The sequence below is a fragment of the Ovis aries genome, chromosome 3 (genome assembly GCF_016772045.2).
Source record: "Ovis aries strain OAR_USU_Benz2616 breed Rambouillet chromosome 3, ARS-UI_Ramb_v3.0, whole genome shotgun sequence".
NCBI classification, from domain to species: domain Eukaryota; kingdom Metazoa; phylum Chordata; class Mammalia; order Artiodactyla; family Bovidae; genus Ovis; species Ovis aries.
This window is the reverse complement of record NC_056056.1, coordinates 73909513-73935056: the sequence shown is the minus strand read 5'-3', so window position 1 is coordinate 73935056 and position 25544 is coordinate 73909513. Positions and strand designations below refer to the sequence as shown.

The 25544-nt window shown below is 38.9% G+C and overlaps 1 protein-coding gene across 28 annotated transcripts in view; it reads right to left on the bottom strand.

The window, feature by feature from the left end:
- Window positions 1–25544, bottom strand: part of NRXN1 (neurexin 1) — a 1208609-nt gene that overhangs the window by 575732 nt on the left and 607333 nt on the right. For 20 of the 28 annotated variants that reach the window (XM_060413879.1, XM_060413881.1, XM_060413889.1 and 17 more), the window contains 2 exons: window positions 8234–8407; window positions 2153–2272 (listed from right to left, as the gene is read on the bottom strand). In XM_060413879.1, coding sequence (XP_060269862.1) covers window positions 2153–2272; window positions 8234–8407 — 294 coding nt within the window. Of the gene's footprint in view, window positions 1–2152; window positions 2273–3201; window positions 3229–8233; window positions 8408–25544 lie in introns of all 28 variants that reach the window. The other 8 variants (XM_042246177.2, XM_060413877.1, XM_060413886.1 and 5 more) reach the window with 1 other exon arrangement.

Genomic DNA, 25544 nt, shown 5'->3' with positions numbered 1-25544 from the left:
GAGCCCTCCAAAGTAATTTTAATGCTGATTTGTGCAAAAGGCATATCAGGAGACCTATTTATTGAATGACAGTTACAAGTTTCAAGTTATTTACAAGAAAATAACAAATGGCCTTATCATTGTCATCACCACTACTATCACCCAAGAGCAGCATTCAAATAATTTTCTGTAAAAAATGATCTGAAGACAGCATGATACTTAAGGAAGGATCTTGATATTCCTTTAGGAAATGTCTAGCAAATACATTGGAGACAGAAACAACAACCCACTTCAGTATTCTTGCCTGGGAAATGCCATGGACAGAGAAGCCTGGCAGACTACAGTTCATGGTGCTGCAAAGAGTCAGACATGGCTGAGCGACTAACAGCAGCAGCAACTAGCAGATAAACAGGGAAAATGAAATTCTTTATACTTAACTCATATAAGAGGATATACAATCTGACACAACCAAGAGACAACCATGGTGCAAAACATGGAAACTAAGCACAAAATTTGGCAGATAAATTCTTTGGCAAAATGCAAAATGGTTCCATGCAAAAAAAAAAAAAAAAGGAAAAAAAGCACTCAGCTACACATGTCAGGATCATATTTAGCGTTTTAAAACTGTCATAATGAAATCATAGCAAATTATCAGTCTTCTGTTTGTCCTTGAAAGTAAGCTGGTTTCATTTTCTCTGGGGCAGGAGCAACTGCAAGAAGTTACTGTTCTATCTATATCCAAACATGTGTTTATTAAAAGGATATATAGATTCTTTGATTTGCTTTGCTCTAGGTACATATAAGTAATTATTGAGTCTTTACATAAGGCTATTTATATAACTCCAAGTGTGGCTTAATGTTTGTAGGAGTGATTTGATTTTTAGAAACACAGTATTTGCAAGTGTGTAATGGTTAGTATATATGCTTGTGGCTTCAAGTTTCTTGTTATTCTTGTAATTGAAGGGGTCACTGGTAGGATGAAGAACAAATAGTGCTCCTTCTGTTGTGGTGTGATCTTTACATGCCTCCTCCAAGCATTGTTTACTTTCTATTAGTTGCTTGTTCTTCCTATATTCACTGTCAGATAGGAGATGTAAAAATGGCTAGGAAATTGTGCTATACTGCTAGGTTACAACTCAGCTCAATAACATATTTTAGTTTGACTCCATCTTCAACATATACACATATCTACTGACATGAACAGTCTCAAATATATAAAGGTCAAAATGAACAAACTCTAGTCTTTCTTTAAATCCACACTCAAGCTCAGCTTTAACTCGGAAGCCCAAACCTTCAGTCATCTCACTTGCCCTCCCATCATCCCATCCTAGAGCTTTTCTAAAATGTAGTAGCATTTACAACATAAGTATGGAACTCTATTTTACAACAGAAGGCTTTGTCAGATATATTTTCTCAATAGAGCAGAGTGCCATGATTTGTAGGAAACCCTTTTATCATATTGATGAAGTACTGTAAAGCAGTACCTATCGCAAAGTTAAGAAGCAGAACTTCATCCCATATGCCAGTTAGTTTGGTCTCAAAATTCAGACTGCTATCACATAAATTAGGTTTTCACAGATATTCCATAATATATTGTGAATGCTGGGTTTCTTTACCATGCTTATATTGTGAGACTGAAGGGGAAAAAACACAAATACAAGTGGCTAAATTATAAGGGAGAATAGTTGAAGGACAAAGTTTAAACATACTGTCTGTTAACTTAAAAGATAGTGTGGGCTTGAAAAGATGCAGTGAGAGAGAAAAATAACAAGACCTGTTAATTCACTAAAATGCCAGCTCTCAAGATATAATCTTATGAAATTAAATATTATTTAATAGAAAGCGACATGAAGGCTCTTTCAAGAATTAGGGAAGAAGTGTCATATAAAACAAAGGAAAAAATTATTTTCAACAAGGTATCCACTAGCAGTTCAAAAAATTCCAACAAAGAGTCAAAGACCAAACAATCAACCATTATCACAGATTTTGGCGAATGGCATCTTTGATCAATACTTTAGTATTTTAAAACTGTCCTTTGTGTAGGATCAAATGCTTCTCCTGGTTATAACCATTTACTTATTCATAAATAGTATAAAGACTCTTAGCTTGAGACTGGGGTATCAAATAGTATCTGGAAGCAAAGACAAGCATCAGTACACATGCAGGTACTTACGGTCATTGCAGAGCGGTCCACTGAAGGAAGTCATGCTACAGTCACAGCTGAAGCCATCCCACTGCTGCAAGCACACACCTTGGTTGGAACATGAGTCTTCCTGGCAGGTTGTGCTAGGCCCTGAAAAACAATCCAAAAGAAACGTGGGTTCTTTAAAAAAATCAAAACATGTGTTACACATGAGCAAGGTCACACACAGTAGTTGCCAACACCTCAAATTACACGACCAAACTAGTCTGGAAAGTTCTAGTTCAGACACCTGAATTAGGAACAGAGAAGATGTCATATGAAGGTTTTCTGGAATTTCAAATATAGGATAAAATACGTTATAATAGTAAACTAAACCAACAAATAGTAAAAGCAAGCACATAGCTTCCAGTATGATCATGGTAGCAGGTAATCTCATTCCATCTTCAATAACTCTCTCTCACTGTTTGGATTTTAGAAAAATGCATGGATCTCCTTAACTTCTGACCAATGGGGAGAGACACCATGAGAGATGGAGATTACAACTTTCATGAAACTGAGATAAAGATTGGCAAAAAAAAAAAAAAAAAAAAAAACTGAAGAGAGTTGTGCAAAAATGTCCTGCAAGTTACTAGAAGTTTTCCTGCAGAAACTATGAATAAAGTTATGACTGTTGGTGTTTTGGATAGGTATGTTGGCAAGTATCAGTTCACATGCTTTAACAATTTCATGCAATCAAACATAAAATTAAAAACTGTGTAAATGACATGCCCCCACTTAACATACAAGAAAAAGAATGCTAGTCTATTTCTAAAGAATCATAACTAGAACACTGAAAAACAAAGAACTAAAAAGAATGATCAAAGCACTAAATGTAATCACTCTACAAACATATTCAAGACTGAAAGCCTTTATGCAAACTATGCTACAAAAGAAAATTTCTTCCACAGCATTCAAGAAGGGAAAAAATTAAATCTATATCCAAATAATGGTTACTGCAAAAATATAAGATATGTTATTTTGAGGTTTCCACTGTGTATTATGGGGTTTCAGTCTTGTTTTATACACACAGGGCTATCTACCTTGCAAGTCAGCTTTCATCAATGCAACTTTGTCAGCAAAATTAAAAAAAAAAGCAAAATATATTAAATGTTAGTAAGCAATACTGAAATGGGCAAACACAGAAGATTCAAAAAAGCATGCTGCTGTAAAGGGGGAGAGAAATGCTATGTAGAGCAAACAAATTAATAATTAACAGCCATAAATCTTAAGAGAAGCCAAAAATGAGAAAGCAAAAATTGATTAGAATTTCACTACATATGTATTCATAAAATGGTTAATTGAGCCAATGACATGTAATGAAGGAAAATTAAGAGGGCTTTTGCATGTTTTCCTCTCTTGGATAGATATGAATGCATTGCCAAAATGACTGCACTGCTTAGCTGAAGCATGCAGCCCCACTTATCATGTGTAGATACAATGTATACCACAGTCATTATCAGACCCTTTCTATTTTTCCCTCCCTCTGGGTCTTTTCTCTTGCTATTGCAGTTAAAGTTTAAAACTGTAATGACAGCCGTTCTCTGCCAACCCTTGGACCTTACAGTGACACCAAACTATCCAAATGGAGACAACATCATTTAGAGAAGATGAAAGAAAAAGTAAAGAATGGAAGAAGCAAATTGCAATATAATTCCCCATCAAGAAAATTCCTTTACAAGATTGCAAGGTGGAGTATTTGTCTTTGCTTTTGCCAGACTAGGTACTTATTGCTTACAGGTCTCAGAGTTACATCTATATTTTCCCTACCTTTATAACTGTCTTCAACACTCACAAACTGCCATGTGAATATTTATTACAGAAGAACCTCACTAATAAGGGTTATCTTAGAGATGGGTGGAAAGGGAACATCTATCTCAATACCTTTAGAGTATAAACTGAAGATATTTTCTAACAAACACAATTTTAGGTTTTATGAAAACACAAAAATAGATACCAGACTAATTAGATGCTATTAACACTGACAGCCTTTGAGGTAACTGCTCTAGTAAATACATGAGAGTTATATATAATTAGATTTTATACAAACTGATGTTTCTATAAATGCCAATTTTAAACATCCTCCTTACAAATATATTTTTATTAGAAATTCTGAGTCACGGTATTCTTTATAAAATGTATTGAATATAGCCTAAATTATATGAAATTCACAAATTTAGAAATCATAGTATTGTAACTACTAATTGTATCATCATAATCATAATCAGTACAGTAATAATAACAAAACTAATAGTTGCTTTTAATAATAATAATAGCTAGTTTTTCTCACTTATGATATCAAAGAACCAAGGATCACTAAATTGCTCAGTTTTTGTTGTTTTTTCCAGTCTGTGAGAGGTAAGATCTTTATTTCATGGTACTAAAGGCTGAAAATAATTAACGGCTGTTAAAAAAAAAAATCTTAAAGCAGTATTCCTTAGTGCAGTCCTTCCTGAGCACAAGCCCAGCTTGGGTCAGGGGCTGTGTTATCAATAATACTGTTCCCCTGACTTGCTCAGCAGAAGGAAAGTGCAGGAACAAGTACTGACGAAGAGCCATGCTTTTGCTTTTATCTTTTAGTTTTTGTAAAAATTATCAGAAATAGAATTGCAAAATAATGCTAAACTCTAAAAATGGTAAAGTTGCAATTTTGAAAAATAACCTGCCTCTCCATATTGTACAGCAGACACTCTGAGTGCCTGCCAAGTCTTTATGTGAGCATAAAGATATGCTTCATTATTATGTTTTTATTATCACAACTGTTTTTTATATTTTCAGGTATTACAAGAGAATTCAGGCCTAAGCCTGACAAGTCACATTTTTCAAAGAACTCACCTTCTAGAACAATATTTAAACACTGACAGGCATTTGCACGAGACAAAGCCTTGAATTTTTCTTTTAAGTTTTATAATGTTCTTTTTATTTTATCACTGAATAAAATTGGGAGCAAGCCACAAAGACTTTTATACTAAGTGTTTGAAAATAAGGATATTTTTGAAAAGGAAAGGAAAGTGAAGGTAAATGACAATGTCTGGAAACCAAAGAAACAATAGAAAAAGGTGCTTAGGTGTCTGGGATTTCAAATAAGACAAACTTGGGCTCAAAGCTTCCACATCTGCGTACTTGCTGTGTGACATTAGGAAGATCACGTTATATATGTAAGGCTCAAATTGTTTTTTAGTTCAGTCGCTAAGTCATGTCTGACTCTTTTGCAACTCCATAGCCTGCCAGGCTCCTCTGTCCATGGGTTTTCCCAGGCAAGAATACTGGAGTAGATTGCCTTTTTCTTCTCCAGGGGCTCTTCCTGACCCAGGGATGGAACCTGCATCTCCTGTATTGGCAAGCAGATTCTTTACCACTGAGTCTCCAGGAAAGCCTCAAGGCTCAATTTACTCCTCTAAAATAATCCAATAATACCTTGCTGTTAGAGTCTTGAGAATTAAATGAAATTGCATATATATAAACTTATTGTTATCAGTGCTTAATCAATGGTAGCTTTAATAATGAAGCATTTCTGGAGCTTATAATGCAATTTAAGAGTTGAAGGTTATGAGTCAATGCACGTGTCTAAAAGCTGTTTCACTGACTTCATGTACAGAAGTTATATCTTGACTCAGTATTGAGCTTAACTGAGTCTGATTATTGGTGCACTGCCAGTCTCTATTTTCTCTTATCTAAGCAGCTCAATACCTTTCCAAGCAGTAATTTTCAGAGTTGTAAGACCAAAAGCATCAGCATAAGTTAGGGACTTGCTAGAAACATAAATTCTAGAGTCCCATCCTAGATCTACCAAACCAGAAACTTTGAGGGTATGTCAAGTGACATGGGTTTTAACAAGTCTCCAGGTGAGTTTAATACTTGCTCAGGTTGAGAAACATTAATGTAAAGGGAAAAGGACAATGTAAACTCCATCTGCAAGCTAACACGTGTCATGTAAATAAAATCAACTCTTACTCATTGAAATAAGTTAGAGAGAAAGGCAGCAAGTGATTATTGTGAGAAAACCAATGGCTTCTCACATGAAAGAAGCTTAGAGATGTGTCGGTCTTGTTGGGTGGAAAATCATGGGAAGATATTATTAAGTGATGTCAAATTTGTACTATTTCTGTTAATATTAATATAAGGTTTAGTCATTTTGATGCGATTTGAACTCAAAATCCCTTAAGACAATCATCTTTAGAGAAATAATTCATGGAATATCTAGAAATTGATCATGAAAAATATGTGTATTTCATCAATTACACCCATGACAGGCACATCTGAGATTATTCCTAGGGACCATAGAGAACAGAAATAATCTTAAATTAAAAACTGTTAATCTTGATGTTGGAGCAAAAAAAATTGGGAAGTGTTAAGGCAGGAAGGCAGGAACATGTCAACATTCTAAAAATAAAGGAAAAGGGGTTAAGAGAGGGTGAGGATTATTAAAGCTCAGATATTAAAGCAAACTAGATAAAGTAAGGAAGGAAACAATGATATAATCTACTGAATGATTTCAGATGTTCAAACCATAGTTTACAATTACTCAAGAGGATTCCAATCAATCATATTAACCAATTTGCTCATTAGATTATGATGGAAAATAACACCAAATTTTATTGTAAATACACTTTCTCAATATGTTTCTCATTAGTTTTCCCTCCCACTCACCCACTCAATTATGTGGCAGTGATGGGAGGTCATGTGTGTGTGTCTGTTTTTCCATCTTGTGAATGTTTAGCTGTGAACGTGTCTCTATCTGCTCCCACCATCTCTTTATAGGTGAGAAGTCATCAAGCAACTTGTAGAAAGGCCTATTTTTGAAAAATTTTTCAGAAGAGTTTGTAGTAACTTAAAAAAAATATATGTATTCTCACTTATTAGATCACCTCCAAGGATTAAAGTTATGTCTCCCATTTATTCACTTAACAATTTTACTTCCTTTGATAAATTAATGACAGAATAAAATACATAGTTTCTTTTTGTTTTACAAAAGTGTGTTATTCCAAAATATGAAATAAAGAAATATGGTAAAACATTAAAAATTAATTCATCAAAGATTTCAATTAAATAACCTTATTCTCTGTCATGATTAAACAGTTTGAATTTCATCTGACTTTTCAGGATAATATATGCTGCAAAGAGGGAAAAAAAGTATTTTCAAATAAAAAATGCATATCTGCTTAGGTGGTTGCTAAACCTAATAGCATTATTTTGGCTGAGAAGAAATGATTTGTTAGCTTCTGGGGAACAGGAATTCACATGTCTTCCTTCATTTCTCCCATGTGAAATTTCATTATGAATCCAAAATTTTCAAAATGGCCCAAACTGCATTCAACATTAAAGGAGAAGCAGCAACACATTCAGAGCTACAAAATTCAGGATAATGTGATTAAATTGCATTTATGGAGGGAGAAATGGCTCAAACAATCTGAGGTGTTGAAGTGAAAATTATCTAACATGAAAGCAGCAATCAAAAAGTACTCCTACAGATCTTAGTCTGATAAAGAACACAAAAGAACAGAAAGATACTTGAGCATACTTCTGAAGTGTAGAATATTAGCCTTGGGGAATAGAAGAAACCAATTTTTGCTAAAACAAACTCATAATATGTGGGAGACACCTGTGCTGTCATGTAGACACAAATCATATAGTGATTTGAGAATGAATGTCTGAATGTTATTTTCTTGTTGGGTCTTATTGAATGTAGATTTAAAACAAAAAAAATAGCCTCAAGTTGATTAACATTTGCTGGAATAAATATGTTTTTCTAGTTCAAATGGAGTATCTATTAAATACTATAAAGCAAGCATTGCAGAGCTGATTAGCACACTAATGAGATGAACTATGGAATGCAAAGAGGTAGAAAAATCAAGATCCATAGATACAGCTCCCATTTTAAATTTATTGAGCATTAGTGTAGGTTTGCAAACTGTCCAGAAAATTTAAGATGTACGGAATGAATAAGGATTTTTTAAGCCTTAAACAGAGATTTGGCCAATTGTCAGAAATGAAAATGTTGCTGGCCAGAGAGATCTGTTCTCATTTATAGGTGGAATCAGAATTATTTTGAGTGTAATAACGAAGACCTAATACCTTCACATCCTCTCTCAATCTGTCCATTGCAGAAAAGAGCATCTGAGATGAGGTCTGGAAGCCGCCCATTTAGATCAACCGATGCCAGGCACCCTTGAAAGCCCTCCTTGGCATGGACGAGCTTTGGCAATGATTTGTATGTTTCTTTGGCCACTCCTCCTATATACAAGTCACCTGTGGGAAGACAAAAACTTGGGTCACAAAAGTAACTTGTCATTGACTTTAACCAACAGTAGGACAGGAAAAAGCAATAGTAAGGTTTATTTTTCATTAAGTTAATTTTCAAAATTAATAAAATGTATAACTATTCTTAAAAGTACAAAACAGCAGAAGCATTTGACTAATACATCAGCACTAGAAGAAATTTCTAGAAGCTAGTTCCACAGAAAACTAATTAATATAGGGTGGCCGAAAGGAATGAACATGGGCCATGAAGAGGCCCCTGAATTAAAATCTAAATTGTCATTTACCAACTCCATGGCTTCAAGCACTTAAAAAAAAAAATTCTCTGGTAGTTAATAACCTCATTTCTTGAATGGGAACAATAAAGTGCAACCTATAGGACTGCGTGAGGATTGAAAGATAAAATAATGGAGAGTATCAGAATGAAAATACGTAGTAGATGTTAGAAGGTGCTATTATTATCAAATCTACCTTCTGCTTAGAATTCTCATTCTAGGCTTTTCTGTTAACTGGAAGCTCAACAAATTCTAAACATCTTAATGTCTAAAATTGCCTTTTCTTTTATGCTTAAATCTATTATCCTTGCTTGTACCTATCTTATTCACCAACTCAATCCCATAGTAGACTGTATATACCTGAATATTCCACCCCTTTTCAAGTATTTATTTATTTATTTTTAGGTAAAGGTATACCACTTTGAATTCGTTAAGCTGTTCTGTGATCATTTAACAAGGCATCAATTACGTTTCCCCAATTTTATTTCAGTTTCTAGTGGGACATTTTGCTTTGCTTTCTCATCTTCATGTCTCTAGGTTTGAGACTTCTGAGTTTAATGAACTACTACTTTAAAAAAAGAGATTGTAATCCAAGTTTGATTCTATTTCCTTTCTATCACCATATCTGGATAGCATTGAGTAGATGTAACTGACTGACTCTAGTAGACACTTAACCAGTGCAAAACATAAGGAGGGTCACCACAAATTTCCTTGATATACTACTCATATTTTTAAGTCCTGGTAACATATTCTATTTAGCTACTTACTTTTCTGAGTTTGCATTATCATTTGAATTTTCTGTCTCACCTTAACCATTTTATTTAACTCTCATGACACCTGATACCTTCTCCCACTGTAACACAAAACTCCTACATTCTTAATGTTTTCCCGGGCCCCTTTGTATTGTATTGCATTTGTATTTTCAGGAGACTTGGGAGTGAGGAGAACTATGTGCTGATGCTCAGTCCAGTTGTTGAGTCATGAGTAATAAAAGCCTTTGTGTCTGACCCAGAAACTGTGTCTCCTGCCACCATCCACAAAACAGTAATAAGCTATCTTGGTAAGTAGGGTAAAAAGCAACACATAGAATATTCCTGGGTTGTACTGATGAGTAAATTGAGCTTGTTTAAAGTCACTGAGCCATAAAAACTGAGAACTTAGGTCCCTGATCCACTAACTAAAGCTCAAAGTACTAAACTAGGATGCCAGAGAGCCTCCATAATTGGTACTGAAGGTACTGGGTATATTCACTTCTGATACTTCTTAAATAGAAGAAAACACCTATTGATTATCAACCAAGATTCCTAATGTTAAAGGATACCATGCTTTGGGTCTAAAATAGGATACTACCTTTGAAATACATGATTTTTTTCTTCCACATTCCCTTTCTCTCAGTCTTTTCTCCCACATTTCAAGTGATTGTGTTTTACTTGCTTCAGAGAAGGGATATGGATCAGAAACCAAAGACATAAAGTTGTCCTTATATATTTGATCCTTAAAATTCAAGACTTTTAAAGGAGTGAAATAGAATATAATGGCAATTACGTGAGATGAGTAAAGCTTTCCTGTCCCTCATGTGAGTAAGCAGGAGAGAAAGTTGGAGGAGAAGAAGTGTGAACATAGTCATTCCCAAAAAGAGGACATAGTGTTCTGATGTGGAGAAGGCAATGGCGCCCCACTGCAGTACCCTTGCCTGGAAAATCCCATGGACGAGGAGCCTGGTAGGCTGCAGTCCATGGGGTCGCAAAGAATAGCAGCAGTGTTCTGATGTGAGGTCTGCTGCTAAGTCACTTCAGTCGTGTCCGACTCTGTGCGACCCCATAGACGGCAGCCCACCAGGCTCCCCCGTCCCTGGGATTCTCCAGGCAAGAACACTGGAGTCTGGTGGATGTCAAAACCTCAAGTAAGCTAAGGAAAGTAATAATGATCAGTGGCAAGAGAACCCAGAAGCAGCAGTGTAATCTTCCAGAAGAAATAGCTGCAGGGTAGATTTAGACATGCTGAGAGCTTAGTGAGCCTCACAGAGCTTTCCCTATCCCACATGGTGTGGAAGCAACAGAACAGTTCCCAGAGTAGCCCAGGGACGAGCAGAAAAGGGCTGGTCTGAGGAGGGCTTCCCCAGTGGTGCAGACAGTAAAGAGTCCTCTTGCAATGCAGAAGACCCAGGTTTGATCCCTGGGTCAGGAAGATCCCCCTGGAGGAGGGCATGGCAACTCACTCTAGTATTCTTACCTGGAGAATTCCATGGACAGAGGATCCTGGCAGGCTTCAGTCCTTAGAGGTTACAAAGAGTCAGACTTGACTGAGAGATTAACACTGAGGAGGTTATGCACACAAAGAATAAAGATGGTGAGTAAAAAGTCAGTGGGCACCTATGCTGTGAGTATAGATTATTTGAGACTAGCTCCTGAGCAATCTCTCTCTATTCCCAGAATATTGGTACAGTGGAAGTCTTCCACCTCCAAATAATCTAGACATAACCCCAGGAAAATGAAGGAAGGAAAAGTTCCTGAGGTTAGATTTTCACTAATTCAAAGAATCAGAGCTCCAAACAGAAACTAAGGTGAGTTCTAGAAAAACAGAGACAAGTGCCCTTTGTTGCTCATCTGAGAGAGTGGGCTGACTTGTACTGTTAGATGTCAAATGCAAGGACCTACTTCCTATATTCATGCATTGAAATAAATTTGTTAGGAAATTTCAGTTTTCCTCTAGGCCTACTGAATGTGGTATCAGAGAACAGTGGTAGCTGAATGAAGAATTCTTGGTACTGCTTCAGGCTGTAGAACTTAGCACTGAAAATTAGGTATGGGATGCTACATATATGATCATCAATTTTCTTCTTTCTTTTCAATTTATTTTATTTTTTGACTGTACCACATGGCATGCGGGATCTTGGTTCCTCAACCAGGGGTCAAACCCATGTCCCCGATATTGGAAGCTTGGAGTCTTAACCACGGGACTGCCAGGGAAGTCCCTCCTCTTTCTGACTATAACCTCCTCGAGGATAGAGATTGTGTCTTTGTTTTCAATTCTCCCTTGGTGCCTAGTACTGGGCTACAAGCACAGTGAGCACTAAATACTGTCAGTCAGCTGATGGACTGAAGTCATGTAGAAAAGAATCAGAAAAGAAAGAATGGCAAGGCAACACAAGGGGAGAGAGCTAATTCTAAAATGCACTTACTTCCATTCCCCACTTCCTACGATGTCCTACTTTTTTCCTGTTAGCACACTTTCCCAAATAACTTTTTAAAGCTTACTGAAGAGAAGTAGTAATCTTTCTCTTGTGCTGTTAAAGAGCAGAAAATATTGATTCAAGCCATGCAGGATACAAGCCTCGGACAAAGTAAAGCGGATGAGTTTGGCTTTATAAGCAGGGGATTCATTATCATTTTCATTACTGAAGCTGTGCTTAGCACGGCCACTTAATACAGTCTTTATAAACTCTTCATATAGCAGACGGTGGTCTCAAGTCCCTGGGTGGGTTTCCATAGGAAGAGAACAAAGGAAACCTTTAAGTGGCTTGAGCCCTGTGTAGCATTAGCAATTCATCAAAGATGCAGGTTCTCCTTTCGATCCTTAAGGTGATGGAAGGAAAATGACCCATTAGCGCTAATGGGATCTTGAAGGCAAAATCCTGTGCATGGAAAGGAAGCTGGGTGTTTTTAAAGATGCAGCATGTGAATGATACCCAGGATGGACATCTAGTAAGAGTCAGTTTCCCATGGACTTCAAGCTATGCTCTTACTCTTTCTTCAAGCTATGAGTGACTGGTTGATTTTCATTAGTATTCTTTAAGTAGGCCATATACAGAACTGACAAGGAAATGATGGAGCTGGGGCAAAAAAAAGATACAAAGAACATGTACAAAGCCAGATATATATCAAGAAGCTGTGATCTTTGGCACTAGTGTGGAATGCATGTGTGTAGGGTGTGTGTAACAGTCCCCTCTCAAGAATATTATCTGTAGAATGACCTGAAATGATACCACAAGTATCTGTTTCCCAGTAGCTGGGCAGTAACGAGCAGGAAATAGGGCACAAGCTTTTTAGTTATATCTGGCTACAGACCCATGTTCTGCCATTTACTGACTGCCTCAGTGTGGGTACATTAAGTTATACAACTTTCTCAAGAGTCAGATTTTTCATCTGTGAAATGGGTTAATAATGCCCACCCTGTCAGGCTGTGAGAATCACAGAGAATGCATGTAAGCATTGGGCACAGAGTATCCTCAGCACATGACTGCTACTGGTATGGCAGTGTTGGTGTGTGTGGTACGAATTATCCATCAACAGTGTACCTCATTCTATGCTGACCTGCACTGAGAAATACAGAAGAATAAGAAGTCTAAGTTCTCCCCTTGTTTCTAGTATAATTAGAGTGGTAAGGTGTCAACACACAAGTCTTATTTTCCTTGACTTAGTTTAGAGGCATTTGTGTACTTGAAGTGTGCCTTGCACTATCCAAGAAGCAGCTTGAGAGGATTCTTTGATAGACTCCATTTGAATCCTAGCAGCATTAAACCTGGCAACAAAAGCAGGACAGTTGTTTAATGCATATCTTTTAATTTGACGTAAACAGACTGAGACAGAAAAATTCTGTGAATACCAAGGGCCAGGTTGTAAGGTTCAGGCTAAATGTGCCTTATAAAATCAGAGAAATAGAAGGATTTTATGGCCATTGATTGTAAGCTGGAATATTATGAAAGAGTTTAGATCAAAAGAAAATATAGGATGCATTACTTTAGAATGATATAAACGCACACACCAAACATGGGGAATATCACAAATATACAGGAAGACAAAATTAAAACAGCATTCAAGAAAGAACACAAAAGGCCAGAATAGGCCAGAAAAGAAGAATTTTCAAAAGGACCATGGTAAATAATGTTGGATAAGAAAAGTCAAAGGAAAGCCTTTGACTTGAGTAACATGATAGAATTTGTGACTCTTTTTTTTTCCAAAGGCGGCGAGAAGTCCAAAAACATGACATTCAGGCTAGGAGATGAGAGAATGTGAAATAGCAATAATCTGGAGAGAAGAGAAGAAATTGTATTTAACATTCAACATGTGTAATTTGAGTAGGAGTGTCTTTTAGGAACCAGATGATATGAACCAGGGGCTCAGGGATGCTGGGCCTGGAAGACCTGGCTTGGGAGCCATTAACCACAAGCAGAAAAATGAAGTGGGGTAAGAAGTTTTCTCTTTTCTTAAAACAGGGAGCATACATAAGGCAGTTAGAGCAAGGACTTGGAGAGCGTCTTCCAAAAGCAGAATGTAAGCATCAAGGTATAATTAGTTCTTTGACTCAGCTTTCCTGTTTATTCATATGCATTTTTTAGTGCCTCAAACATCTCAGTTTCATTTTAATTAAAAAGAGCATACATAAAAAGGACAACCGCTTTATAGATTTGAATAGCTAAAACTCCAGGGAAACTTAAGGAGGCTCCTGCAATCTCTTGTAAGTTGCATATGGGGGCAAAAAAGGTGAAACAATACACACTGTCTTACTTTCCAACTGGCCAGACTGGAGGAGTTTCTAGAGGCTTTGCTGAGAGGATTTGACCTTGTTTAGCAAAGTTGGAGACTGTGCTAAGTTTCCTCTCAATTCTTGCTGTGATTGGCTAATAGAAAAAGTACAACCAGGCTGGGCTAGTTTCTTAGAGTTATTCTGTAGGAAAGATGTCCTTCCTTACCTTTGGGAACAATCAAACTCCACCTTCTTCCACCCCCCACCTCCACTGATTTGTATCTTTCTCTTCAATTTTCATCTTTTGTTGCATATCCACAAATGAACATCTGCAGGTTATATCTAGACCATGTAAGTTAAAACAGGTTTTCTTGGGGAGAAAAAACCACAAAACTATTTTTATAACAGGTGTACCCTTTTAGATAAAGAAAAAAAATAATCTCTAGTCTCTGAAGAACGAACACTCACTTCATGCTTTTTCTGGGGAGAAAGCCGATGTTACTATTTCCTGTGATTGTTTAAATAAATGATGTTAAATTCCAGAAAGCAAAAGCATGGGAAGTTGTTAATATTTCTCTAACACATTTGAGCTTAAAAGGAGACAAATGGAAGCTTTAATAACAAAGCACACATTGGATTGAACAATAAACACTATTCAAAATCACATCTGAGTTGAAGGCACAACAAATTATCATTATTGAAGTCAAAACTGATAATCTAAGTGGGTTTTTTTGCTCTGAGACACTAGATCTGTGTCTTTTCTACATCTCTCTGGGAAATCAGGTTACTTTTACTTTTAGAAATTCCTTGTTGAAGAGGTGCTCAGTGGTCACCAGTTTGCCTTCTTAGTTATCCTTTAATATTTATACACCTTAGCCTTCCTTGTTGCATAAAAGGTTTAATCCTAGAATAATCTGTTTTTACTTCTGCAGGAAATAGCTGTAAATCGTAATCTTTAGGTTCGTCCTGGCTTTCTAAGTTCAGCCTAAAAATAAACCATCATCTTTCCTATCTCCTCCTACTGGGAAATTACTTCTAGACTACCATGTTTTATAGCAGTCACATTTCTAGTCTCCCAGTCCTGAAGGAAATCAACCCTGAATATTCATTGGAAAGACTGATGTTGAAATTGAAGCTACAATACTTTGGTGTCTGATGGGAAGAGCCATTTCATTGGAAAAGACCGTAACACCAGGGAAGACTGAACACAAAAGAAGGGGGCAGCAGAGGATAAGATGGTTAGATAGCATCACCCACTCAATGAACATGAATCTGAGGAAACTCCAGGGGACAGTGAAGGACAGGGAAGACTGGTGTGCTGCAACCCATGGAATTGCAGAGTCAGACATGACTGAACAACTGAACAACTGTGATCTTCATCAAAATTATTTTCAAAACCATTTCAATTCCATTCTGTTTTTCACACCTTCCATTCAAATGGCTGCCAGGCACTTTGGTGTTGATGACTTGACTTTGCCAATACGTCTGGTGTCTGTGCCTCCATCTTCCTTTCCTTTTCCAATACTAATCTCCCTTTCACCATGTATGCCCTCCGTGAAACAGCCCATCATCTGGTGTCCTGCCTCCATTCATCCTCCTCATTAGCACCATATCTGCCATCTCCACACTGTGTTCTGATTGCTTTTATACCTCCTGCTATCTTTCACATAAAGCATGAGGCTCAGCAGTAGTCATGATTCTGAGTTTTCCTCCCTAAGAAACTTTTTCTAAACTTTCAACAATCTCTCCCCAACAATGTTGGCCAGGTAGAGAATTAAACTAACATCAATCCTCTACCTATTTACTCATCGTTAGTCAAAATGTATTTTTCTCCATCTCTGCAATACTGCACGTTCATGCTATTTCATCATTCTTTGCAACACATGGCTTCCCTATCATGAGTCTTTTCCCTTCCAATATTCCATTTCAAAACCTTATCCACTTTCTAGGTCTCAACTCAGATTTCACCTTGTTTATATGTTTTCTCAGTCATAGGCAAGTATGATCTATGAATCCCCATAACACTTAAAATCTCTTTTCTGACAATTACCATTTCATTCCCCGTTCTTTATGTAGATATTTCATCTTCCCATTATTTTATAAATTCTTTGAAGAACCATCATAAGCAAAGCATCTTTTTTAGTCTTGTTTTCACTTAGCATTCACTAGCTATTTGTTGGCTCACTGAATGAATGGATGAATTTGCAGTTTCCATTCAATAAATAATCATTTAACCATAAAGACAAAGTGAAGGTTTTATGAATACAGCATTCATATTTGTCCCTGGTTCCCTCCACTTGAGAAGTAACAGGTAAAGTTAATTGTGGGGAATTTTATCTTCTACTGACCCCTTCCTTGAAGATATCTAGCTTATTAAGAAGGTTCAATGCCATGACATTTTTTAAATTCTGATAGTGTGATTCAGGAACAGTTTTAACTAACGTGTTGAATTTTTTTCTTTTTTTTTTTTTTCTTTTTGTAGAGAGAGGCAGACAAAGATAGGTACAGAACTAGTTTAGGGTATCATTGTGTGGTAGTGAGAATCTATCAACGAGTCTCTTCTGCAGTTAAAGTAAGTGCCAGAATCTTTGTGGGAAACTAAATTTCTGTCTCTCCTGGCCCTCTACCTCATTCTAGCCTTGTTCAGTCTATCATTCTCTCTGTGGCCCCATATACAAGTATGTCCTAACTCATGCAGCCTCCATAGGCACCCTCCACACTATGGACACTTTATACTATTTTTCCAGATGCTTCTACGCTATCACACTGTTATCATTACAGAAAGGCATGCATTTATTGTCTGTAGCCATAGAAGAGAGCCAGGCTAACTGTGTAGATCCCTGATGCCTTGCCCGAGTACATCTGTTACTCCCTATATGCACTTCTTGTGGGTTTGCAGGTGTCACTCTCCATCCAGCCTGTGGACCACTACTCCAGGACCTAATGAGTCCCTCTGGTCTCCTCTTACTAATTCGAAGGCCACTGCCAGCCACAGGTATTCCGGATTTCATAGTGGGCTCACACATCCAACAATTCATATACTGTTTTCACTACAGAGACACTGAATTTCACACACACACAACAACATTGAGACAATTGAATTTAAATGTACAGAGCCCTGACCAAATGGGAGAGAACCTCCTCACTGCTTTGAGTCCTTCATGATCAGTGCAAGCTTTGCTATGGCGAAAACCAGAAAAGATGGCTCTGACTTAATAACTGACGTTGGTGTAGTGCCCTAAACTTTACCAAACACTTGCACATAGATTGTATCATTTAGTTTTCACCTGATGAGCTACAAAAGAAATAAAGGTTATCACATGCCACAGACACAGACACTATGGTTCAGGGGTTCAAAGCCAGAAAAAATGGCAGGTCTGATTCCAAGCCCAGGTGTCCTGAATCTATGATAATTTTCACTTAATCTGCACTGGTTTACACACTGTACATGCCAGGTGTCGAGTGGCCAGTTGGTACAGTTCTACTGCCACAAAATACAGGAGTATTTTGGGGTAACTTGACTAGTGGAGAAACAGTAATAAATGTTTGCAGAGTCCAAATTAAATAACACATATTTCCAGGATGAAGCAGATCCTACCTGCATGCTCATTGACTGATCTCACAAACACAAAGTCAATTTGCTTCTATAATCATAAATGTTAGGTATCTAAATTCCAACAAGTGGATAGAATTCTTATGACTTCCAAATTTGATTTTTAGATATGACAGCTACCTTTCACTTGCCTCTTACAAAGAGATAAGTAGAACGCCTGCATTCATCTATGACCCAGTGTAATACCTGTGTATGAAGAGGTGGGCGGGGGGGGGTGGGCTCCAAGAAAATTGGAGTTCAGACCTTAGTGTTCCCCTATAGTAAGGCTTTAAGACATTGACATTATAGTTATGGCAACACAGACAATGCTTTCAATACTCTGAAATTTCTGTTTCTAGGTGATATCTTTGAAACAAAATTGCCCAAAAAGGAAAGTTTTGGAAAAGTATGATTGTAAAACTTAATTTCTTTGTGTGTTTGGCCAACAGACTCTAAGGCAAAGCCAGTGGGCACGTTAAATGGGAAATAATACACTGAAATTGCTATGGAGGGGTGTGCAGTAATCCATTTTAAAATCACACTATGTCAGTGGCAGTGGGGCAGATGGGGTGCGAGTTCAGGCATATCAGTTCTGGTCAAGCTAACTTTGTCTCCTGTTGACTGAATTTACCTTTTGTTTAAAAACAGGGTTCAGGTATTTTCATTGTTTTTACATTTTCCCATCCGAGTGACAGCCAGTTTAGAAACTGCAGATATCCTTTAGCAGCAAACAATCCTGTCACTGCTCCCTGTTTCCTTTTCCACTCCCTGGGTGTTGCTCTTTGGGACTGCCGCCTGCCTTGCAGAAATTCCTTGTCTTGCACATGCTGTCACCCCCGACATGTGCACAGACCTCCATGTGAACAGTGCTTTGCCATCTCTTGTTTCATCTGATCTTCATACCAAGTCTTCACAATAAGCAGGAAGGGGTTACTATCCTCACCTGACAGGTGAGGAAACAACCCTTCTGAAAAGGTAAGTGACCTCCCCAAGGCAATTCAACCACTCCCTGGAGAGTGACACTGGCACCCCAGCTTCTAAGTCCCAGGGGACCTCTATTCCCACTGCACCACACTGCCTCCTAGTTTTCCTAAAAACCTTCTCAGCGACAGGAGGAGAATGGGTAGAAGAGGAGTTTAGAAATGTCTGAACTAGAGACTGACAGAGACACAACTAGGGGACCCATGAGAGGACACGCCCAAATTTGTTATCTTTCCTGAGATTTTGAGGAGCTCTGGATAACAATTTGAGCTTTCTTTCTTTTTCAAAATAACTTTTATTATTTTAAAGAAATTTTCTTTTCCTATTTAAAACTGAATGCACACATTTTTGGGCAGAGTGGAAGATCTAGCAGGGTACAGAGTAAGTATAAAAGGAAGGTTCTTCCCCATCATAATGGCCTGTTTAATGCAGATCAAAAATGGCACCTGCTCTCAACTTAGATATAGGGGGAAGTCACCAGGGTTTTCTGGAGAGCTTGGAAGGACAAAGTGATACAAACCACACAAAAAAGCTTTACAGACATTGTCAAAAAGCTTCCAAAATATTATGAGCTTCAGGGTCAAATAAAACTCTTATTTTTTCTCAGGTACCTGAACTTTTCTGTATTTTTTTTAAAAAAAGAATAAATTGCTTCTGTGCTTAAAGGATGGAATATTCTCAATCAGGTCATCAAATACCACTGGAGGTATAAATTTTATACCCTAAGTTATAAAATTCCTTAGGGCAGGTCCCCAAACACTTTGTTCTTTCAATATTTAAATTACCTTTAAGGAGAAATGCAGATAGTTAGCAGCAATGATCAAAAAGTGGGAACTTTCCCTTAAAGCTAGGAGAATGGAGGGCTTTAACAGTTGAATGGACTAGCCAACAGCCTGCTGAAACAAGCTGATGATGGAAGAACAGGCTAACCTCCAATCATCCAATCAAATTCTATATTTGCCTGGGGCTGCTTTAGGCATCTATAAATGCAAATGTTCTATGGAATGCATATAAGGACACAGAGCAATTAAAATTGTTGGCTGTTGTATTTGAGGAAGACTTCAGGGGCTAAGGAAACAGACCCAATATATAGGTTCTATACAAGGCATAGAGATGGGAAGGGCACATGGAAAGTGAAAGGGAAAATGTCCAGTTATTTTGCAATTACCAGAATGACATATTCAGTGCTACAGCACTACACAGGTATTATAGCAACGTCAAAGGTTCTGAAGAACTACATTTTACACAAGGGAAGAAATATTTTCTTTTATTACATGACATTTTTCTCTAAGATTTTTTCCATGACCCAGAGCAGAAGGATGGTTTGGGGATGATTCAAGTGCATTATATTTATTGTACACTTTATTTCCATTATTATTACATTGTGATATAAATAAAATAGTTATACAACTCAAACCATAATGAAGAACCAGATCATCAGGCATTACCCTAGATTCTCATTAGGGTACGCATCCTAGACCTCTCATGTGCAGTTCACAGTAGAGTTTGTGCTCCTAGGAGAATCTAGTGCTGCTGCTGATGTGATAGGAGGCACAGGCAGGAATGCGAGTGATGGCAAGAGGCTGTAGTAAACAGCTGAAACTTCATTCTGCTCACCTGCCATTCACCTCCTGTTGTGTGGCCCGGTTCCTAACAGGCCAAGAACTGGTACTAGCACATGGCCCCAGGGACTGGGGACTCTTGTAGAAACTGTGTTTCCTGCATTTGAGGAATACAGAATTGCTGTGTTATAGATATAGTATATTAGTACAGGACTTTAAAGATCTAGAAGTCTCTATACAGGCTCTGATCTCCACAGAGAAACCAGTGGTGGAATCTAAACAGTGAGTGTGTGGAAGGGGAATGGTGGGGTTCAGACAGAACCTAGCACAGCCTGGCTAGGAATGCTAATACCCAGCCTCTAAGAAACCTGGGAATGCCAGCTGGGCTGTCCTGCACCAGGGCAGTTATGAGAAAGTAGCCTATGAGACTGTTGACAATGCCTGTCATATCCAGGTGGGCCTTACAAATCCCTTGCCTTATAAACATTTGGGCTTTAAAGAACACACTGGCTGAGCTTCTGCATGATTGTGAGAATTAAATGAGCTCTTATGAGTAAAATACTTATAAGAGTTCATGGGATATGATCAGCCCTCAGAAATAGCTAAAATAATTATTACTGTTATTTGATTTTACTATCACTACTGTTTAGGTGAGATGTTTAACTTTCCTAAACTTTAGTTTCATCATCTAAAATGTGGATAAGTACAGCAGCCTTATCAATTAGCCACAAAAAAATAAGGGAATAATATATGCAAATCTTGTAGCTAGTGCTTAGTGAAAAGCAGATGATGAAGAAGATGGTATGGGGGACCTTGCCTAAAGATACACAGAAATAAATGGTAGAGATTCTATTTCACCAAGTCTGTCTGACCCCATGCCTGAACCTTAATTACAAAGCTTCATTGCTTCTTGCATTACCCTTAAGAAAAACCACAATAATTAATTGCAAAGGCCAAGGAAGGGCCCCTTGTAAGAGTGGACCCAGAAAACCACATTAATGTGGTATTAACAGGAAAGCCTGGTTGACCTAATTTGGTTCTGAAGTAGCTCTGGAGGTCCCTCCATTTTATGAAAATGATGGGCCAGCAGCAGCACAGTGGCATTAACAATGTGTTTTCCTAGTGAGTAAAGACAGCAGAACCAGCTTTGCATCATCTCTACAGTAGTAGGGGTGACTGTGTACTTTGCCTACCCAATTTTCCATTCTATTCCCATTTTGACCTATGGCTCCGGACAGACTATCCAGGGTCAAGGGTAGAAGCTAGTTGTCCTGTGAGTCACAGCAAAAGAGGGCTGGAGATGCATTATCAAGAAACCCCAACTCAATGGAACAACTGCCTGAAAATTATAGTAGTATTCACTTCTGAGATGGATAACTAGCAATTGAAACATTACCCAGATGCCAGCTGGGGCCCCTCTTTCCTTACAGTTCTAGAGGAGCTTTGTTTGAATCTTTCCAATCCACAGAGGATGAGAATCTAGTTCCTTCCTCCTGTGTTCCTGTGAATTCCAGGGAGACTGTGAGTTCTGCTTTGGCTTCTGTATCCCCTGTGCTGCCTCACTCCCGATGAACACAGTCTCTGTCTCCACCACAAGTACTTTTGTCCAGCCCAAGCATTTATGACCTTAGTCATCTGAACAAATTGGTGCCATACAATGCCTGATTTCCCACCATCTAGATGACTGTAGCCTCAATCTCCAGCCCCTGCTCCATAGCAAGGCAACCCCATCCCCTCGATTTTTGCATAGCAGCTACAAGGTCACCTTTTGGAGCCCTTGATGGCTCTTCTTACACCCCAAGTAGACTGTCCAAATGTTTCTTCAACAAATCCAGGGTGCCATATTTCTACAGTGTGACCCTGCCTTCTGATCACAGACAGGATGTGAGTTCCAATCAAATTTACTCTCCCAAGAATGTGGCACTGGGACTCCCAAACTCAAGTGAGTTGCTCTTGGGTATCTGAGTTGGTCAGGGGTGGAAGGCCAGGTCTGGGAACGACAAAATTTTGCCAATGCTGGTGAAAGCAGAGAAAACTAGTGTGCAGAGAAGGAGAGCATGTGGCCTCCCTCTGAAGCTGGGAGAAGGCAGCTCCCAGCTCTGGTGGAGACCGGGAGAGGAAGAGAGGCTGGCTGGTTGCTGACAGCTTTCCTGATATGTTCTCAAGAGCTCCAGCTGTAAACTTTCTCTTTCTTGCCCTTGGGCTCCTGGAATGCTACACTCTGCCCCATTCCCTCCTTTAAGTTCATCTGAATGGGTTTATGCTTCTTATACCCCCCAAAATCTTTGTCTTTCTCTCCCCTTAGGAAAAAAAAAAAGAGGGAGGTCTGAGAGCAATGAAAGCTAAGACTTAAAGTCCTTCTTCAGTGAGAGAGATGACATCAAGCTTGCCTTCCCAAATGGTCCTAATGTCGGGAGCTTTTGGCAGAGAAGCTCAGCCTCCAAGAAGACAGCTCAGCCACACTCCTGATGCTCCCTGAAGAGGGACACACATGGAAGACATAGCTGTGATGAGGCTGAGGCCCTGTGAGCAGTCACCTGGCCCTTAAGGACTCAGCTCTGAGCACATGCAGGCATTTTGTTCTTCACAGCATCCACGGCAGCTTTAAGAGCTCATCCTCTGTCGCCCCTTCTCTTCCTGCCTTCAATCTTTCCCAGCATCAGGGAAAGGACTTTTCCAAAGTCAGGGGAAGGACAGAAGTCCTTAAAGTTGCACCAGAAAAAAAAGCTAATGGGTGGCCCACATGCTACCAGGCTTCATCTTGAGCCTGTGGCCAACCATACGAATTGCTTTCTCTGTTGAGTCCACAGAAGGCCTTGCCTTTATTTTCTGCACGTGTTCCAGGTGGTCAATAGCAGTCAACTGAGGTGAACCCAAGAAATATTAATACAATTTGTTTCCCCTGGTCTTTTGTGAAAAGTGTTAAACTGGGGATTTGAAGACCAGCCAGATCTAGAACACTATCTGACTGGTTGTGCAGTCTCTCCTGAGCATGTTTCTCTCATCTGTAAAAGGAAAGGCTCAGATCAAAGTGTCTCCCAGATCCCTTTGAGTAAAAAGTTCCCAGGAGTCTAACAGTGGGAAAAGAAATTTTAGATAATAGAGTTGATGGGAGTTGAAAAAAAAACAAAACAAAACAGAAAACAAGTATCAATACATGAGTGAAGGAATTGAGGGAAAAAAAAAAGAACCTAGAGGGGTGGGATGGGGTGGAATGTGGGAGGGAGGTTTAAGAGGTAGGGAACATATGTATACATATGGTTGATTCATGTTGATGTATGGCAGAAACCAACACAACATTATAAAGCAATTATCCTCCAATTAAAAATAAATAAATTAAAAAAGAAAACAGAGTCAGAGTTGCTGGTAGGGAATAAAGAACTTAAACTCTGTGGCAGTCATGGAAGCTACCCCAAGGGTTTTAAGGAAGCAGAAGGAAGAGCTTCCAAGCAACACATTAGACAGCAGGTCTGAGGAACTGGGCATGAGGAGGAAAGAGTGTCTTGGTGGGGCTGGGTGTCAGTGGGGAGGGAGAGTGGGATTAAAACAAACTGACAAACTCATTATAGTACAAAGAAGAGAATGAGACTGATTTCTGCAAAGCCTGAGATTTCAATGGAGAAGTCAGGAGAGAAACAATAGTTTCATTTCTCCAATTGTCTTTCAGTTCTTATATGGGAAACGGCTTAACAAAAATGTCAAGTCTCACTTTTATGTACTCAGAGCCCAATTGTCTGTTCTGCACTCTGACAACTGCCTCCAGAGTGGCCTCTTTCCTTAGCCCATCCTCTGTACCAAAGTCAAAGGAATGATTCTTAAGCGCACCATAATACTCCACTCTCCCACCTAAACCCCCTTCATTCCCTCCTCTTCACTTTCTGCTGTGATGCTTAGCACCTTCTGAATAAGCAAATCACCCTGCTCCCTTCTGAGAAGCTAGGAGAGCCTTCCAACGCACAGCCTCCTCCCCAGGGACCATCTTTTAAGCTCCAGTTTAATCTCATGCAAGTCTACCTCTGTGTTCATAGCTACTGGGTCTGAGGAAGTAAGCCTGACCACAAGCAGTAGGGCAAACGCCCATGAAGCTGTGTTCTAGAGAGGTCCACTCACCATATTAGAGCACGTCTTTGGGGAAATCTGAAAGTGAGAAGAAGAGGAGAGTAGACAGAAGTGGAAATACATACAGGAGAGAAAGTAACAGCTAGAAGCCATGAGGCAGAAGCAGAAGGATCTATGTGGGAGCAGACACGGCAGAGAGAGGGCTGGAGGTGTAGGCTTGGATTAGGGAGCAGTGGGTACTCCCGACGGCTCAGAGATAAAGAATCCACCTGCAATGCAGTGGCCTCAGGAGATGCAGGTTCAGTCCCTGGGCTGGGAAGATCCCCTGGAGAAGGGCATGGAAACAGACTCCAGTATTCTTGCCTGGAGAATCCCATGGGCAGAAGAGCCTGGAGGGCTACAGTCCAAAGGGTCACAAAGAGTCAGACGCGACTGAAGCAACTCATCGTACATGCACACACGGGCACTCGTATCCAAGGAAACACTTATGAGGGTTGCTCTGGAGACCCCAGTATGACAGTCAGAACAAAGTTCTTACTCTCTGCGTGGCTGCACTGTTCAGTAGCTGAAAGGATGTCTTGTCTCTCTTACTTCCTAATGGGTCCTTAAAATAATCTCCCATTAGCTGAAGTAATGTGAGTAAATCTCTTTCCCTTACAAACTGGAAAAAAAAAAAAAGAAGAAAAAGAAATGCAATAAAGACAGCCTAACCAACAGGACAGACAGCATGCTTAACGCCATCTCCTGCTTTAAGGCTAAGCTCAAAGTCAGACTGAAAGTTTCGTTATTTGTGTAAATTATCTGGGCAAGGCAAGCAGGCTGTCAGATGTCACTTGGCTGAGTACACAAAGTCAGAGTGTATTTAAACATGACGAGAGCTTTGGAATGGAATCTGGATCACTGATATTGTACAGTAATGATCTGTCAAAAACACAGAAGAAAGAGGGGGCCTATGTGGTCTATACGGGTAGGTAGCTGAGTAATAGGGACTGATATGAGATCAAGATGAAAAGAGCAAGAATGCTATTTATCTTCAAATCTCTGCTTAGCGATTGAACCTATTTGTAAAGAAAGCCCTGGTCAGGTTGTCTCTGCCTAGGGGAGCTCTTAGTGGCTTAGAACCTGGATAAACAATAGCTGGTGTTTGCTTTTCAAGGTGGGTGTAAGGAGGGCTACGAGGGACGCTAACAGGC